Source organism: Periplaneta americana, chromosome 9 (assembly GCF_040183065.1).
Source record: "Periplaneta americana isolate PAMFEO1 chromosome 9, P.americana_PAMFEO1_priV1, whole genome shotgun sequence".
NCBI classification, from domain to species: domain Eukaryota; kingdom Metazoa; phylum Arthropoda; class Insecta; order Blattodea; family Blattidae; genus Periplaneta; species Periplaneta americana.
Window position 1 is genome coordinate 161,082,396 of NC_091125.1, and position 18,897 is coordinate 161,101,292.

At 35.5% G+C, this 18,897-nt stretch overlaps 1 protein-coding gene across 1 annotated transcript; it reads left to right on the plus strand.

The window, feature by feature from the left end:
* The first annotated feature begins 5,287 nt into the window (after positions 1-5,287).
* LOC138706672 (ER lumen protein-retaining receptor 1-like) lies at positions 5,288-18,065 on the plus strand. The gene is made up of 4 exons (XM_069836230.1): positions 5,288-5,604; positions 10,355-10,544; positions 15,091-15,160; positions 17,121-18,065. The coding sequence occupies exons 1-4, from the start codon at positions 5,508-5,510 to the stop codon at positions 17,502-17,504; spliced, it is 741 nt and encodes a 246-aa protein (XP_069692331.1). The 5' UTR covers positions 5,288-5,507; the 3' UTR covers positions 17,505-18,065.
* The last annotated feature ends 832 nt before the right edge of the window (positions 18,066-18,897 follow it).

Consider the following 18,897-nt stretch of genomic DNA (forward strand, 5'->3'; position numbering starts at 1 on the left):
TATTCCTCTTTCAGGTACGTAATAAACGATCTTCGCACAAAATAATGTACGATACACGAGCGGTATGTTTTCTTTCAATTCTCGGAAATTAAAAAAGCTCAACTACGTTTTGCTTTTTCAAACTTTTCCTCGAACATGAAAACTTCAACATACCGCTCTTGTAACGCATATTACTATTACAGTAAGCCTACATGAGTGTTCGTGCAGGGATGGTTTGAAACAGATCACCGCTGATCATGCGCAATAGTTGAGGTTGGAACAGTTTTCAAACATTTGACAAACCATCACAAACTCGCTACAGAAACAAATCTATAATAGCTATAGCAATAGAGAGCGATTATAACTGCGCAAGTTACTGAAGGATATCAACATCGAAACACGGACGAGTCTCGTGACTTTGGCACAAATGCAGCCGATTTTTATTAACTGACATACGGTACGCGTCGCATTTCATAGCACATCGTTTTACATTAACATTCTTCAACAATTTGAAGTTTTTCTTTGGCGATGAACGATCTGCAGCGCGAACTTAGCCATGATTAAACACCCTTAACACCTGATCTGCACCTGACTCACCGCTTTCCACCAGCGTTGCCAATCTTCAAACATAAAATTATGGAAGAAGAAGGGTATCCAGTGTAGTAGATAAGTCGATTTTAACACGCAACAGAAAAAAAAAACAAGGAGCAACTTCAGTGGCATTAGAAAAAAAAACCTTTGTGTGTCAAAAATCCTAACCTATCTATGAGCTATTCCATCTCAAATCGACCGAAATATAGAGAAAATTCACCTTATAATTTCTAAATACAATGAAACTTTTTTTGTACGTAGAGAACTGTGATACAATGCTTTTTGCAAAGTATGAGGCATCAGAACTTCATAGTGTTTAAATTTAAAATATTTAAATTTATCGTATTTTCATAAAATTAGCAACTTTAAACTGTTTTAGCTCCGAAACCCTTTCACCCAATAATCAAAATCATGGTTTATTTTGATGCTGAGAAATTAAAGTTTATATTGACATGTAAACAGATTTCCTTACTTGTTATGGAAATGGAGAAATTTAGATTTTTCCTCTTTAAGACGCCTTTGCCAAGGAAACAATATTTTTAAAATATGTAGTTAGATTCTGCATTGAAAGTACAAATAAGCACATATTTTTACTGGTGAACAGTTGATAAGAAACTATTGAAAATATCAGATAAAGAAAATAAATAGTACGCGCATGAACTAACCAGCTGACTGTGAGGCGGGAGCTAGCCGAGGCAAGCAAGGTCAGGAGACAAACACGTGATGTTTCGTCTAGTAGCGCATAGCTGGACTAGCTTTATCACAAGTTTTCATAAACACAGGAGTAAAATGACGCCCAACGCTCGCTTATTTTCAGCTCTCGGCCAGTGCGTGCGGTACAGCGGCGTTCAAGTCTAGGCGTGTGAAAATAATTTATTTAATACCCTCGAAACTTATTGCCAAGCCACTAAGCAAACAATGGCGAATCCCTCTTAATAATGCAAGGTTTTTTCTCAATATTTTTTACATTTTTACAAATGGGCTAAAAGCCTAAAAGTAAGTAAAATCAGATTATGTCTCTCTGTATACAATAAAAATAAGGATTACTTCTTAACGTAACCTACCAAACGTCAGCTTCAAAATAAGCTCTCGTTCAATGTTCTGCAGTAAATAGTTCCAGAGTTCTGAGCGCTGAAAGAGGCTTGTTTTTATACAATACGCTAAATTTGTCGCTCAATAATACGAAAACCGTTTGACTTTCGATAGTATATTTTTGAAAATGCACTCCCCTCAGCACCTTGTACATGTATAAGTAGAGAAAAAATTAGAATATAAAAAATTAGAGGTTTTTTACTGATCGATTTCATATGGAATAGCCCCTGTACTGGATGTTCGATAAAAGATTTTTAGTATCGTTTTTTGAAATCTCACCTATTTAAATTAATGTGACGTCTGCGCTTGATGGGTTGTACAGAGTTTCTCTGTATGTGGCATTATGATTAACAGGCCAACATGTAAATCATCTTCAAGATGCAACAGTCTGCTCTTTTTTTTTTTTTTTAGATTTCACTATTTTCATAATAGCAAAATGCTGTTTCACAGAAGTATGAATTTGAAAACGGCAGTTCTAAATAAATTTTAGTTTATTCGGTACCATCGACTGATTTGACAAAACATTTCAGCATATAAGACACACGGAATTTTGTTTATGTTCATTTCCACGCCACGTAAAACCGTATTGCAAGTATTCATCACTATATTTACGAAACGCAGTACGTTTTCGTGAACCCTGAAGGGAATTTTCGCTCACATTATTTGAATTAGCACTGCTGTCATCTCTAACCCAGAACTTTATTCAGATTGTCTTTTTCGAATTAAAAATTTGTCCATGACCATGATAAAATCTAAATAAAGCACTTTTGATTTTACTACGCATTGTTGCAGGTGTTCACGTTTCATTGGTAAAGTCTGTCTCAAAATAAAATGTACCATATCAAAGACTTCGTTGTAAATAAAAAAATGCGTTGTAAAGAGACTTTATGGATGGCATAAAATTTATTTTTCAATTCCGAAATTCAGCGACACACCAGTGTGTCGCGACACAGTGGTTGGGAACTCCTGCCGTAATATTTCAATACTCACTAATTAACTGTGCTTTTTCCATTATTATATGGTACATAAAATCGTATTTTTAACTGCCTGAAATTTATTTTAGGAGCCTAAACGGTGTTTTAGTGCCTATTTAAGTGCCTAAAAGTACGTTTTTAAGGCTAAAAAATTCGAGTCTAATATTATTATTATTATTATTATTATTATTATTATTATTATTATTATCATTAGTAGTAGTAGTAGTAGTAGTAGTAGTAGTAGTAGTAGTAGTAGTAGTAGTAGTAGTAGTAGTAGTAGTAATTTTGGGAAATTAAATTTAGTTACTTTTTAGCGACATTTAACTCCATAGTTAAGGTAGTTAGTGACTTTAACCACTTCCCTTATTATCCCGAGTTAACTCGGGTTGCTAACATGTGTCAAAATTTACTAACCCGAGTTAACTCGTTTGAGACCCATTGTCTACTTCATAGTGATTTTTTAAGTATGTAAGAAAATTAGTGATGTACAGTGATTCTGCAATATTAAATGACCTCTTTACGAAAATAAAAAAATGACACTTTTTTTCACAACACTGGTAAAATAAATAGTAAGGGAAGAGGTTAAAGCAGCGTTGCCAACCATACGAAAATTATGGTGTTATGCGTTTTTTTTAACCCTGATACGATATGCGATAACATTTGTAGGATAATGCGATAATTTTGCTAAATCATATCATTCCTCTGAATTCATTCCACTTTGCTTTCCATAGTAAGAAATTATAGCATTAATGAAACACATTTCAGCTTATTCCATTCTTTTGGTATTCTCTATAAATAATCGTTTTAAATTTCTCCTGCTTTCCGTTCAGATTCTCGAGGGAGAGTCCGGGTTCTTCCCCAGTCAGTAGTTTGCATCATAGTTTGCTAACGAGTTAATCACAATAGCATTGTATTCTTCACCTGACATAATTAGGAACATTAAATCCAGACGTTTGAGATGGGCAGGGCATGTAGCACGTATGGGCGAATCCAGAAATGCATATAGAGTGTTAGTTGGGAGACCGGAGGGAAAAAGACCTTTAGGGAGGCCGAGACGGTAGATGGGAGGATAATATTAAAATGGATTTGAGGGAGGTGGGATATGATGATAGAGACTGGATTAATCTTGCACAGGATAGGGACCGATGGCGGGTTTATGTGAGGGCGGCAATGAACCTTCGGGTTCCTTAAAAGCCATTTGTAAGTAAGTAAGTAAGTCTGTTTGTAGCAGTGGCGGCTGATTGACTGAGGCAAGTGAGGCCGGGCCTCAGTCACTTGGCTTAACTGAAATCAAATTTTGTGTTTTTATATAATGTATTAGTTATTTGAATGAAGCATATATCGCTGTAGAAGCATTTGAAAACTTTGATGTATATAGACCTGTTTTGCAGTAAAATTTGTTCCTGAGGCCAGGATTGCTCGTACCGGGACTGGCTTGTGATGTATATAGACCTGTTTTGCAGTAAAATTTGTTCCTGAGGCCAGAATCGTTCGTGCCGGGTCTGGCTTAATGCATTTCATGTCCTTTCGCGGGCTTTGAGTTTACGCTTAAAACGTTGTAGCTGAGGCACAATTCGGCTGGCCTGGTCAGGTTTCACTCGTCCCATTCATGGGCCGGCCTCAAGGGTAGAGTGGGGTGGGAATAGCAGTGGTGACTTGTCTTCCTAACTAGGCCATAAATAACAAAATTCCAGCTCTTTGGCAGGCAGAGACCCACTCTATTCTCTCCCCTTATGCCTTAGTTTATGACTTAAGCGAGGGTGTTGTACTATTGTACTTCGTAGTATATACAGTAGTGAATCTGGGTCAATGTTGTTATGTATTTCGGGAAAATATAAACAGAAACAAATGAGAGAAATAGTGCTGGTGCAGTTAATTCATTGTTAGAGTGTCCTTTTTCGAGAAGAAATAATACTGAAAGAAAGGAAGTTTTAAATAAAAAGAGAGAGTACCGAGATACCTACGACATCGCTGATAATTTTTCTGACACATAATCTTAAAACGCGAGTTTCTACTGCATCCTGGTATGGGCAACATAAATGGTTATGTGGTAATGTGATGCAAAATAAACTTCTCTTGGCCTTGTTTGTTGCTGTCAAAGGAAAAAAATAAAAAGAAAAGAAAGAAAGAGGAATTTCAACACATAATATGGGATGCTTCATCACACGAAACAATCACTGAAACTCAGAGCATAACAGCTTATTTGGTGAGTGAAAATATCATTTTTCATTGATAGTAATAAGAATAGACTAATAGTAGTAGTAGTAGTAGTAGTAGTAGTAGTAGTAGTAGTAGTAGTAGTAGTAGTAGTAGTAGTAGTAATAATAATAATAATAATAATAATAATAATACAGTAATAATGATATTAATAATATAATAACAATAATAATATCATAAACAAACATTTCCTATCGGAGGCACTTAAACTAGTTGCATCTGGCCTCACCGAGAATTTCGATCACCGGCCGCTACTGGTTTGTAGCTGCCAATGCGTTGGTGCTGCGTCTATGCGAGAAGTGAATGAAAGTTTATTTAGTACTGTATAAAGTTTGGTAGCATGTTATTATTATGAATATTGTATGTATGAGATAATTTTGTAAAAAATCCCAAAATTTTTAGACTTCAATTCCATAATTTTGTGTTTCAAGGTTGGCGACGCTGCTTTAAGCTCATTATTATTGGCAACACTGAATTTGACATTGCAATTGAAAGTTACAACATGTAGTACAATAAATAAAACAAGTAGTACACAGGAAAACCAGTTCAGTTGGAGCGGAACTAGAAGGAGGAGGAAATAAATCGTTATCGAGATTACTACTAACAGTAATAAATACGTAGTGTCACAGAGTTTTAGCTGCATTAGCAAAGAAAATGTCCATGAACATATACAGACTTGCCGGAGACATAATACATCTGACAACTATCGTCGGTTTGTTGCTTTACATATGGAGAAAAGGATCTTGCAAAGGTAGGAACTTCCTCTTATTGCATATACAACAGATCAGTACAAGGATAATTTCGTAACAATAATTAATCCTTAAGAGTGTTGGCTAAGGCTGTCAATAAGTTGTCATTGTTGCAAATAGCAATATCAGTGAAGATAGACGTTCACCACTTGAAAATTATAATGCTGACATATTACGAAATACTGGGAAAACCCAACCGGATTTATAAGGTCATTTCCTCCTTGTGTAACAAAACCGTTGAGCCTCAAAACTGATCATTTAGGAGTAATTCTCCAGGAAAGCTACACTAAAGGAGACGAATTTATATTTTGTTTCACAGGCTTCTGTGACACATGATAAACACGTGGTTCAGGACCCACAAATACTTTCAACAATTTTAGAACACGGATTGCACCTACAAAATTATGTCTTAAAATACTAAAAAGAGCAGATTTGTCTGCGTTTGTCGAATGCGCATCATTATATTTACGAAAAGGCACTTTTCAGTGCCAATAATTTATTTTATGCGCACAAGGTTGGAATTTTGAAGTAAGATGGAAAGGGTGCAATCCATGTTCTGGAGTTTATCCGAAACCCGTTATTACAAACAATAATATTTTATAAACTATCCATGATGTATGGGGTTTAATTTTTTACAATTGTTCAATGGTCTTCAGAGATCATGTTCGGTATAAAAATAACGAAAACAAAAATCATATCACGACAATAAAAACATGTTTGCAGTGCCGAATTTAGGGGCAGCTATTTTCGGGGGGGGGGGGCTCTTCTCTCTTTCTTTCTCTTCCTTTTTTTCTTTCCTTTTTTCATGTTCATTTTATAGCGAAATTTGTTTTTAAAACACTTGGTAAATCTTTTCTGAAGTTTGTTTCTGAACACCTTGTAGAAGTCGGATATCGTTTTGTTAGTGCATTGTCGTGGTCGTGGTCGTGGTGACAGTAAAAGGAAAGTGTGCACTGCATAGTTATACGGAGTGTAATACCGATATTATGTTATTATGTTATGAAATTGCTTAAATTTAACTGCATGTATAAACAATGTTGAAAATCAAATTGGATGTGTGTTTATTATTTATCGTATCGATATGAAGTTTTTATTTCGCAAATACCGGTAGTTAGAGTTTATTTTTCAATAAAATTTACGTTATACTCTCTATCGAAATAAAAAATACTCGTAATAATTATACCACCAACAAAACCAATGCTTTAAAATAAACCACAGCCTGCCTTTCACAAATCAGTTTTGTTTCAACAATGAATAAGTTTGAACATATTTCTTTCCAACGAGTCTGATGTGCTTCGTCAGATCGACTTTGATGACATCATCAATGCTTTCTCTGTGAAATTATTGCGAAGGAAATCTTTATAATTCACAAGTAAAATACATGTAAGTTATTTTGAGTCCAGTAATGTAGCCTATTGTTTTCTGAATTGTAACATTTCAATTAAAAGTAATTTAAACTAAACATGACCTGTATAATAGTTGCTCATAAACTGTTTGTGGGAGTTGGGGGGCGGCAAATTTTAGCACTGCCTAGGGGCGGCACTATACTTAAATTCGGCCCTGCATGTTTAGGCCTACATTTTAGTGTAATTTACATCATGGAGATGTCAGTTCAGATGCTTTCTTCTGACATAAGACCTACACACTATCGACACATAGGGTTGATATGTTCCATGCACAAACATTGCACTTTACACAGTAGTAATGGGATTTCCGATCCTTACCTCGGGGGCAATATGGTTAGTGCCTCTAAGTTGGTTATCTTTTTGCTGGTGACTCGTCCCTGCTGGGTGCATCGCTGCAATGCCTCGTAACTTTTATGGCTAGTTCCCGTGGTAAATTTGAAAGATGCAGTCTTTTGTTAATCTGCCCTTTCACTAGAGCTAAGGAGAGGTTCTTCAAAAATGTTCTCCTTATTGACTGCTGCTCACAACCTGTTTGCGTCATAGATTACTTTTGCGTAATATTCGCGCGATATTCATCAACGCATAAGTGAATACTTGTAAATACCTAGGTATATATTTAAGTAACAAACTGGATTGGGAGGAACAAGTCACTAATTCCACAAGGAAAGCCTGGAAAGCACTACATTTCTGTATGCGTATTCTGAAGAAATCTAATCGAAGGTCAAAAGAATTAGCGTACAAAACCCTTGTTCGCCCAATTATGGAATATGGAGCAGTAGCTTGGGATTAGTACAGACAAAACCAAATCGATTCAATAGTAAAGGTCCATCGCAAGACAGTAAAATATGTCAAAATGGGGAAGTGACATGGTGAAGAGATAGTAAAAGACTTGGGGTGGAAGCTTCTCAAATCAAGGCGACGAAAAACCAGACTCACCGCATTGTTTAAGGCACAAATGGAACACAAAGCATGGACCGATATCAGTGCTAGATTAGTAATACCATCATACTTAGGAAGGGCTGATCATATTGGGAAGTTTAAATGTAGAAAACGAACGGACGTGGCAAAATTTTCCTTTGTTAACCGCACAATAGTAGACTGGAACAGCTTACCTGCGGCAATCTTTCAGGGTGGTCCTCTTAAAATCAATACATTTAAGGAAAGGTTGAGAAGATTAGACTGAAAATGTAATTGTAGGTGCAGTGTAATTATCTAAGTTGTGTCATGTAATTAATTAAGTTGATATGTAATTAATTAAGATGATATGTAATTAAGTTGATATGTAAATAAATTAAGGTGACATGTAATTAATTATGATATGTAATTAAGGTGATATTTAATTACTTAAATTGGTAATAGTTGGGTGAAATAGAATTATTTATAAGCAGTGGCGGCTCGTGGGTATTGAATTAAGGGGGGAGCTGCATACAAAAATAAACCAAGCAACTTACTTTATTTAAAGATTAGTTCCATGCGCCTTATCATGTAAGTTGTGTTTAAATGAGACAGGCTCATGTTAGTAGATTTACTGGCATTTAAAAGAATCATGGAGGACAAAATTCTGGCTACAGGCGACGCTGATATAACCCCTGCTGTTGCGAGTGTCGTTAAATAAACCATAATTTAATTTTTATATGCAGATTTGAAACTTAGAAATATCTAACTGGCGATGTTGTAGTTGGTTGTATATATATATATGATACATCAATATGTGAAAAAAATAACTGAGCCAGAAATTGAATTCAGGATATTCAAGAATACACACCAGGACGCTTGCCTCATTTACTCATTTATTGTGATGTTACATGTTTCAGATTTCATTATGGTTTGAAAACATACTAGCAATGGCTCCTTCTTCTCATGAACAACATTTACTGTTCTTATTTTAAATCCGTCTTGTTGCCCCAGCTGTTGGAATTGTCTTTGAAATACATTAATCTAATATAGACTGTGTGGAGATCGAGAGAAGAAAGCAGGGATACTGGATAAATTATCAAAAAATATGCGAGCCTTTGTATTTTGTTTAGCGTCTCTTTCCATTATGAGATTCAACTGATGGGCACTTAATTTTACATTTCTCCTGAATTGTTAAGGTACTGAACTGAATAGACTGTAAATATTGTACAGAATTAAACATTGTTGCACTTGTTATACTCACAACATTAAAGAAAATGTATTTAAAACTGCGCGCTACTGACAAACTGCTGCAAATTTTGCAGCGCCTGGAAACTCTGGATTCATGGCAAGGGGCAGCAGAGAGGAGGGGTAAAATTAACGCGCAAAACATCCGAGACGAGACTGGCAGCTCCAGGGGAGGAAGTGGTTTCACCCTATAATCCTTGTCTCTGGTTTCGCTCTGGCAGCACCAGGGGAGGAAGTGACTTCACTAACGATTGCGTGCATATCATTGAGAGTAAAATGTTTTTAAAAATTCGAGCCACTAAATAGAGACTGTATAATAAATGTTTTTCACAAATGTCTGGGGGTGCTGCAGCTCCGCAGCCCCTCTTCGAAAGCCGCCCCTGTTTATAAGTTAGGTTTACTTTTGCTTATTGTAGACGGTATTATAGCATAGTTTTCATTTATAGTCCTAGGTTTATTGCATCTACTTATTTATAGTTAGAAGTAAGTTTATTTTATTTTTTTATTGCTGTAATTATTGTATTATTGTAGTGGTATTACTGTAAAAAGGTAAAGGTAAAGGTATCCCCGTAACATGCCATGAAGGCACTTGGGGGGCATGGAGGTAGAGCCCCATGCTTTCTATGACCTCGGCACTAGAATGAGGTGGTGTGGTCGGCACCACGCTCTGACCGCCTTTTACCCCCGGGAAGGACCCGGTACTCAATTTTATAGGAGGCTGAGTGAACCTCGGGGCCGTTCTGAAAGTTTGCCAATGAGAAAAAATCCTGTCCCCACCAGTGGTATTACTGTATATTATATATCACTACCACCGGTTGTATATCCAATTGTAGTGTTAATAAATACATACATAAAATACAGTCATTGATCATCTGCTGTTTCTAGCTACATTATAAGTTGCAGACAACGTATCCACAACTTCAACACCTCTTTTAGTGTTATTGTAGAAAGTGTTAATTTACGGTTTGGCTTTGTCTCCATCACTTATGGGTTAATAAAGGGGAGAAGTGACATCTTTCTCCCTTAGTGTAGTTCTTCTGGAGAATTCCAAATTAAGTAAATAGCTTATTCGTTTCTTATTCCTTCTTTTTCTCGTTCGCCCCCCCCCCCTTTTCAAACACTGACAATAATTACATAGTGATATCTGAAACCTGAGTAACACTGACAATTGAACAGTTTTAAAATTTTGTAACTCAATTTTCAGGTATTTCTGGAAGAACACAGATACTGTTTGCTCTTCTCTTCACGGCAAGATATACAGATCTGTTCACGAATTATATTTCTGTTTATAATTCCTGCATGAAGATTGTGTTTATAGCAGTAACATATGTCACAGTCCTTTCTATATACTTCAAGTACAAGGAGTCGTATAATTCACAGTATGATACATTCAGGTAAGAGGAACATTAAGTATAATATTGTAGCTTTTTCTTCAACTTTCAGTGACCAAAATAAATAAGAAAATCATGAGAACTTTCGACCAATCAGTAGTCAAATATTTCCTTCCTTCAGAAAATTATTTGTATTATAAGAGAGTGACTATGTATTTTGAGTTGGCTTTATCAAAAAAACGAAAAATGAATGTGCCATTATCTTCATGTACAAGTAGTAAAAATTACTTAACAAGTAAGTTAGTTATGAAAGTTCGGTGATTTTCAATGAATGAATTAATGATGTTCGGGTAGACTCACTCATAGTGAAACACTGCGTTAAGAAAAGAAGCAATAACTGTCTTTCTTCAGTATTCATTCATAATTTTCTGCCCAAGCACAGGTATTTCACTGCAAACCCAGCATTCTCCAATCTTCTCTATTTTCTGCTTTCCTCTTACTCTCCGCATATGATCCATATATCTTTATGTTTGATCAGTGCCCCAGCCAATTCCTTTTTCTCTTCCTGATTAGTTTCAGCATCATTCTTTTTTCACCCACTCTTTCCAGCACAGTTCATTTCTTATTCTGTCCATTTCACATGCTCCGTTCAATTCGTTGTAATGTCCATGTTTCTATCCCAAACACACTTCACACAAAGCACTTCACTAGTTTTTTCCTCAGTTTTTTTTTTTTTCCTGAGGTCCGCACAAGATGCTCCTTTTCCTATTAAAAGCTTCCCAAATGTAATCTTCACCTTACGATGTTTGGTGACGTATATACGTCCGTTGATGTGACATATGGTATGGTATGTCACATCAACGGACGTATATACGTCACCAAACATCGTAAGATGAAGATTACATTTGTAAAGTTTCTTTCAACCCATAAGCAGTGCTAACTAGATCAGACGCTATGGATAGTACTCTATAACAGAGTCTCCAGTATGAAAGGATAATTCCAAGCCTTTGGCGTGAGACGAATTCGATAGCTCAGTGGTAGAGCGCCTGACCGGAGAACAGGAAGTCGCAGGTTCGATTCCCGCTCGAGGTTGTGTAATTTTTCTTTCATACCATGGCATGATTGTGACTATAATAGTATTTAAATTCATTAAAAGCTTCCGTTGTCATTGCTATCCTCCTTTTGACTTCCTGGCAGCAGCTCATGTTACTACTTACAGTAGCCTACACCGAAAGTATTTGACGCTACTTAGTATTATAAGTAGAGATCGGCATGATATGAAGAAAATGTTGCCAGAACATGAAAATGTGAAATAAATTATTTGAATTCTAAAACAGCTTTGTTGCTAAAGCATTTCGAGGAGTATACATGATTATTTACAAAATAACCATTTTGGAGATTAATGGTTTTGTCTATAAATAATATTCTACAAAATAAAATAAAATAAATCAGCATAATTAAACAGTTTGTCAGTATCATCAATTCCTTACCTCAATGCGAGAACTAGGTACGATAACTCGATTTTTGCACAGAAAGAACAAAAACGTTCCTACATTGACTGGACTCAATACTAGTTATAATACAACACAAGTAAGTTTTCTGTGAGAGATGACACCTTCTGTGAGTTAATACTGTTTTTATACGGTGAACCCATGAAATTGCAAAAGAGGAGAAATTAAGCAGACAGCAAAATTTATGGTTGAAATCTGTTAATTTACACGTTTCATATCCATGGTTCAAGAATTAAAACAGAAAGTCAATATCCCGAATTTAAAAGAAAACTTACAAATTAAACCAAACCCTTTAACTCTATTCAATATAGAATATAATCTAAATTTAACAGAAGAAATACTGAAATCAGAAGTAAACACTAAAATAATGAAACAATTGTCTTTAGAGACAATTAATATTAGGTACCCTCCACAAAACTGGCTTCATTTATACGCTGACGGATCCTTGATCTCCAGAGAACAAGGTGTCGGTGCAGGTGTTACGTGCTGTCTCTTCTCACTTTGTAGATCTCTTGGATATGGAACAACAAGTTTTGATGGAGAAATCATTGCAATAAGTGAAAGTCTCAGGAATCTTCTATGTCACATCAATAAATTTAAGAATGCAGTTATATTGTCAGACTCCAAAGCAGCTATTCTATCAATAGTCTCTAAACACACACTTTCATCTCAAACAGCAGAAATAACTAAAATGCTCTCTCAATTAATATCACTCAATAAAAGAATTGTATTCCAATGGATACCATCCCATTGTGGAATCCTGGGAAACAAGAATGCGGATGCTTTAGCAAAGAAGGGCAGCACTGCTATTTACAGACCTGTTACTAAATCTACGTATTACTCTGTGAAAAGATTTATTAAATCTACATACTTAGACTTCAACAAACAAAATTTGATAACACAATCTCAAGGGAAAAAATGGAACTCTCTGGATCATAATCTACAGTTAATTCCCGATTTACCACGAAAATCGTCTGTAGCTGCATTTAGATTGGCAACAGGCCATGATTGTTTGGCCAAACACCTGCATAGAATTGGAATATATCAGTCCCCTAACTGCCCATTGTGCAACTCAAACCAAGAAATGGATTCGGAACACCTCAAAATCTGTGCTTCAGTGGCTGACCATGATAATATCTTTGAAAAATATTAGAGTGCAAGAGGTCAAATGACTTTATTGTCAAACACTTGGCATTAGAAAACAACAACAACACGTATGTTAGCAGACATGGCAACACTGAAAAGATTTTCATTGGATTTGAAAGAATGAGCGAAATTGGAATAGGAACCACTTATTTTGTTTTGGCTCCTCAAATTCATACGAGTTCAGTGACTCTGAAGAGGAATTTGAAAATTTCACTTGCTCTTGGGAATCCCTGAATGTTGCTGGAATGAATGGCTTTGATTTTTCATTTGTTTCCTGGAAAATATCTTTATTGTCTCCTTATAATATCTGGAAAGCCCAGTTCAGTGGTAATTATAGAAATATCGAGGGAGAAAATGGTGTAAAATATGAAGGTTTTTATGAAATATGAAAATTGTCTGGTGTTAATTACTTTTATATACAATTCCAGAAAAAAAAAAAAAAAGACCCACCTGAATTTTCTAAGTTCCAGACTCAACGCATTGAGCATGCTCAATACTCCAAAGCATTAGTACACATGAGATCACTTTGACAGTTATTGACATTCATTTTACATCGATTGTTGTAACCCAAAAGGCATTTGAAAAAACACAATGAAAATTGATCTATTCTTGAAAAGGCCCACCTGAATTTTCTAAGTTACAGATTCAATGCATTGAGCATGCTCAGTACTCCAAAGCAATGGTACACACAAGATCGCTTTGACAGTTTATTGAAATTCATTTTATGTCGATTGTTGTAATCCAAAAGGCATTTGAAAACACGCGATGAAAATAGATCCAGTCTTAATAGATTAATATTTATATAGTCCCGTCACTCTAATTTCCGGCAGCCAATCGCATTGCAGGTCAGCTACATTTAAACGTGTGCGTCTTGTGTTTCGCTGATGAAGACGTTATTCATTTTTTAAGACTCGATAAATACTTCATATAACCGCCCACCATTTTGCCTCTTTCGTTGGCGTTTGCAGAAAGCACAGGAAGACGTTATTTTCCGCTCAATTATTTACTAAATTAGAGTGCGTTTGATTTATTATCATAGGAGCTACGACATGATAATGTTTAACGGTGTGGCAAATAGATTCCTCGTCTAGTAGCTCGGCAACGAAAGAACAAAAATGGCGGACGATACTACCTACCTAGACTTTATAGAGCCTTCACTTCCTAAGACGTAAGCAAAGAGGAGGAGCCACGCTGGGAATAACACATCGTGACTATAAATTGTGCAGTAAAATATAATGATAGTAAACGAAATTAATTTGCATAATTTATTTTAAAAAACCTCTTTCATCGTCAGTATCTGAAATCTGATCTTTTTAGTATGCAAACAAACATGCTAACATCGAGTTATTGGCATGCTTGCGATGAATTTTTTATAATCGGGGTTGTTGTACTGTATCGTGTTTGTTTAACAATGCCTCTTAGGCATCAATCTTATTTCCAGATTGATTTCATGCTTTTTGCATTACTTATGAAATATCTTCCAGTGATACTATTCAAATAATATAGGGTTGAAAGCCGTTGTTAAATTTAAATCATTGTACTGTGAATCGTGCTCTATAAGGATCTTCAAGAGTCAGGCTATGTTTTTGTTTCTGAAACTGTACCTATCATGAATCGTGAATATCCTGTATACTACTGGCAGAAATAATTTTGAATATGAAATTGCACAGTTATTTTTCAGGAAGGACACCTAAAAAGCTGGACAATTGGAATAAATTCTGGGCACTGGAATATTTTAGCAAAAAAACAGGCTGACTGGGAACCCTAGTTTTATATCATTAACTTCCAAAGCAAAACAGACATCAAAATGTGTGATCTCAAAAGCTTGTCCTCTCCTTGTAAGAACTTGAAATTGTTGTTGTTTAGAGCTGTACATAACCACATTTTTCTCATAATAAGGATTTCTTAGAATTTTCTAATTGTTATAATTATATTTTTTTATTTTGTTTCAGATCCGAGACTCTAATAATTGGTGCAACTGTGATTGCCATTTTTGTTCACTATAAATTCACATATTTTGAGGTATGTATTCATGTATTTTAAATTCAAGAATCGTACAATAGATAGTATCATTGGCAGTGCAAGAACTTTTAATTAGTGTGGGCATTCAAGTGGATAAAAACTTAATGGAGGAGGACAACTTTCCTCTTTTATTCCACATGTGATATATTCGAAATTCTTTCGAAGTAGATTTATGCTAGTCAATACAATAATTATTTATATTATTAAAGATTAGAACTGATTATCATACACTTCATTTTTCATTCATGTACCTACTAGATGCAGATAAAAAGTAACGAGTTTAAAGAAATTCAAACATGACCATTGTTGGTTTTTGCACAGATAATAGAAGAAATTCTAAATTGTAGCTGAAAGCGCTAGATCACAGTAAGCTAGCCTTCAGCTCTGTGTCCATTTCTGAACTGTTTTGTAAATTCTAACTTTCAGCTTTTTTTTTTTTTTTGAGAGCAGACTGGATGACAAAAGCTTCTCAATCGAAAAATAACAGGCATTTTCCATATTTATTCTATGTTTAATTTCCTCCCGAATGTCGTTTACATTTGTTACTGTTACTCTAAGATATTTTAATTTTTCCACCTCTTCAAAGGATAAATTTCTAATTTTTATATTTGCATTTCGTACTATGTTCTGGTCACGAGACATAATCATATATTTTATCTTTTCGGGATTTACTTCCAAATTTATTTCTTTACTTTCTTCAAGTAAAATTCCCGTGTTTTCCCTAATAATTAAGGATTTTCTCATAACATATTCACGTCATCCGCATAAGCAAGCAGCTGATGTAACCCGTTCAATTCCAAAATACTCTTTAATTGAATTTTTTTAAAATTACGATTACTCCAAAACTTTGGATGATGAAAAAAAATTTATGAAACGAGCGTTGAGTGACTTCCACTGAATTTGGAATAGACGCCAACTGACTTGAACTGCCAACATTGAAAACAAAAAATCACTACCTGTTCAAGAGCGCCACACTCAATCGTTTTCACCTTCATCTTGATAATAAAAGCCTAAACTAACCTAACCTAACCTGTTATTAAAATCCTAAACTAACCTAACCTAACTTGTCACAGATTCGCCTATACAAGACATAAGAAAAGCCTAAACTATCCTAACCTAAACTGTCACAGTTTCGTATATGCAAAGCATAATAAAAACCTAAACTAACCTAATCTAACCTGTCACTAAAATCCTAAACTAACCTAACTTGTCACAGATTCGCCTATACAAGACATAAGAAAAGCCTAAACTATCCTAACCTAACCTGTCACAGTTTCGTATATGCAAAGCATCATAAAAGCCTAAACTAACCTAATCTAACCTGTCACTAAAATCCTAAACTAACCTAACCTAACCTAACTTGTCACAGATTCGCCTATACAAGACAAGAAAAGCCTAAACTATCCTAACCTAACCTGTCACAGTTTCGTATATGCAAAGCATAATAAAAACCTAAACTAGCCTAATCTAACCTGTCACTAAAATCCTAAACTAACCTAACTTCTCACAGATTTGCCTATAAAAGGCATAACAAAAACCCTAAACTACCGTAACCTAACCTGTCACAGATATGTACATAAGACATAATAAAAGTCTAAACTAACCTAACCTGTCATAACACTCCATTTTCTTACCCCAACACACTTCCCTGAGGTATGAAAATGGCCGAATTTCTATCCCACTGGAACACTGTAAACTAGCGTGAAACATTCGTAATGTTTCGTAAGTTATGTTGGTACGACATGTAAGATGGCTGAAGATGCATATATCCACAATAGGAAAAGAAGTGAATAGATTTGAAATTAGCGCGAAAAACTCTGTAAGAATCAACAATTCGTTCTTTTTTAAGAGAGAAACGATTTAATTTTGTTGACCAGTGTTATTACTCCACACTACTCATTCTGTGCACTACAAGACCATCCCATACTGTCATTCTATCATGCTGTGTTTGTAATTGCAGGTGTTGTGGGCATTCAGCGAGTATCTGGAGGCCGTGGCAATCATCCCACAGCTGTATCTCGTGTCGAAGGCTGGCAAGTCAGAGAAAGTTGTAACATACTACATTTTCGGCCTGGCTATGTACCGTTCTCTCTATCTCATAAATTGGCTATACCGCTATTTTGGCGAGAACTACTATGATCTGTTTTCCATCGTACCAGCCATCATCCAGTTACTTATCTACTTTGACTACTTCTTTGCTCTACTCAGCTCAAGGTTGATTTCAAAGTATCAGAAAACCAATACCTTTGCCACAGACGTTGAAGGCAAGTATCCAGTGTTCGTGCTTAGCTACGATGCCGTCCCCAGCAGTCCACAGAAGACCAACCCTGCAGACAAAGTGTAAAGTACACTGAGGAACTGATATATTCTCATTGATAAACATAATAATCTATATATATACATACAGGTGAGGTATGACAGCACAACCATTTTATAATACATGTTCAAACTGCTAATCTCTTTCTACAATGCATTTAAGACACAAAGCAACAAAGTGTCGACCCCATTGGAATTAGAAGAGAAATGATTTGTTCTTTTAAATTTTCTACTCTGTCTCTCTGCATATACTTTGGCACAGAACAACTTAAAGGCATGTTGATCTTTGTGTTCACTGATGGTAGTGACGTGATAATACATAAAGATGTGTCTGTACTGACTGATTAATGAGAAATTAAGAGTACATAATAATTGCGTGTACTGTAACAGATCTGTAGTAATGATCTTTACATTTATCATTATATCGCGTAGATTCTTTTGTCCTAAGAATCTTGAGTCTTTCGGAATCTAATCTAAATATAAAGAAAATGGGATCTATATGACTATAGGATATCGGTAGTGTGTTTATGAGAATATATGTTGGCTACATTGGAGAATGGGGTGATGTCATGTGGTCGATGTATGTGAGAAGGTTAGTGGGTTAGTTGAGGTGATATCTCAGTGCCATGAGGTCGACGTATGTGAGAAGGTTAGTGGGTTAGTTGAGGTGATATCTCAGTGACATGAGGTCAACTTACATGAGAAGGTTAGTGGGTTAGTTGAGGTGATATCTCAGTGACATGAGGTCAACTTACATGAGAAGGTTAGTGGGTTAGTTGAGGTGATATCTCAGTGACATGAGGTCAACTTACATGAGAAGATTAGTGGGTTAGTTGAGGTGATATCTCAGTGACATGAGGTCAACTTACATGAGAATGTTAGTGTGTTAGTTGAGGTGATATCTCAGTGACATGAGGTCAACTTACATGAGAAGGTTAGTGTGTTAGTTGAGGTGATATCTCAGTGACATGAGGTCAACTTACATGAGAAGGTTAGTGAGTTTTATTTACTCATCGTGTTGGTTTACGTCAGCCATGTTGTGACGTCAGAATCGTTTGTCAAACTTACGAAAATTAAGCGATATCCTATAATAAAAGAATCCCAAAATGGAAACATGCATTCACCTCCACTCCATTCAGCCTCAACTAGCATTTGAAAAAAAAAAAAAATTGTTTTCTTTCTATAAATATATTATAGGTATTATTTTGTAATCTCTCATTAAGAAACCACAAAGACGGATATATGAATTAAAGGATAAGGCAAAAATAAAATGATATTGAAATTTGTATTTTTGGAAAAAGAAATGTTATGATTTAATTTAGTGGTCTGACCCAATATTTTGGGTTTTCCCTATGACACAGAATAGCTCACAATAAAATTTAAAATGAAAAATTATATAAACAGGTTTCAGACAAAAGTGA

Bases quoted from the DNA above. Each gene is read 5' to 3' on its own strand.
- LOC138706672 (XM_069836230.1), top strand. From the start codon at position 5,508: ATGTCCATGAACATATACAGACTTGCCGGAGACATAATACATCTGACA. The intron at 10,545-15,090 runs GTAAGAGGAACA...ATTTTGTTTCAG, and splicing joins TCACAGTATGATACATTCAG to ATCCGAGACTCTAATAATTG. The intron at 15,161-17,120 runs GTATGTATTCAT...TTGTAATTGCAG, and splicing joins ATAAATTCACATATTTTGAG to GTGTTGTGGGCATTCAGCGA.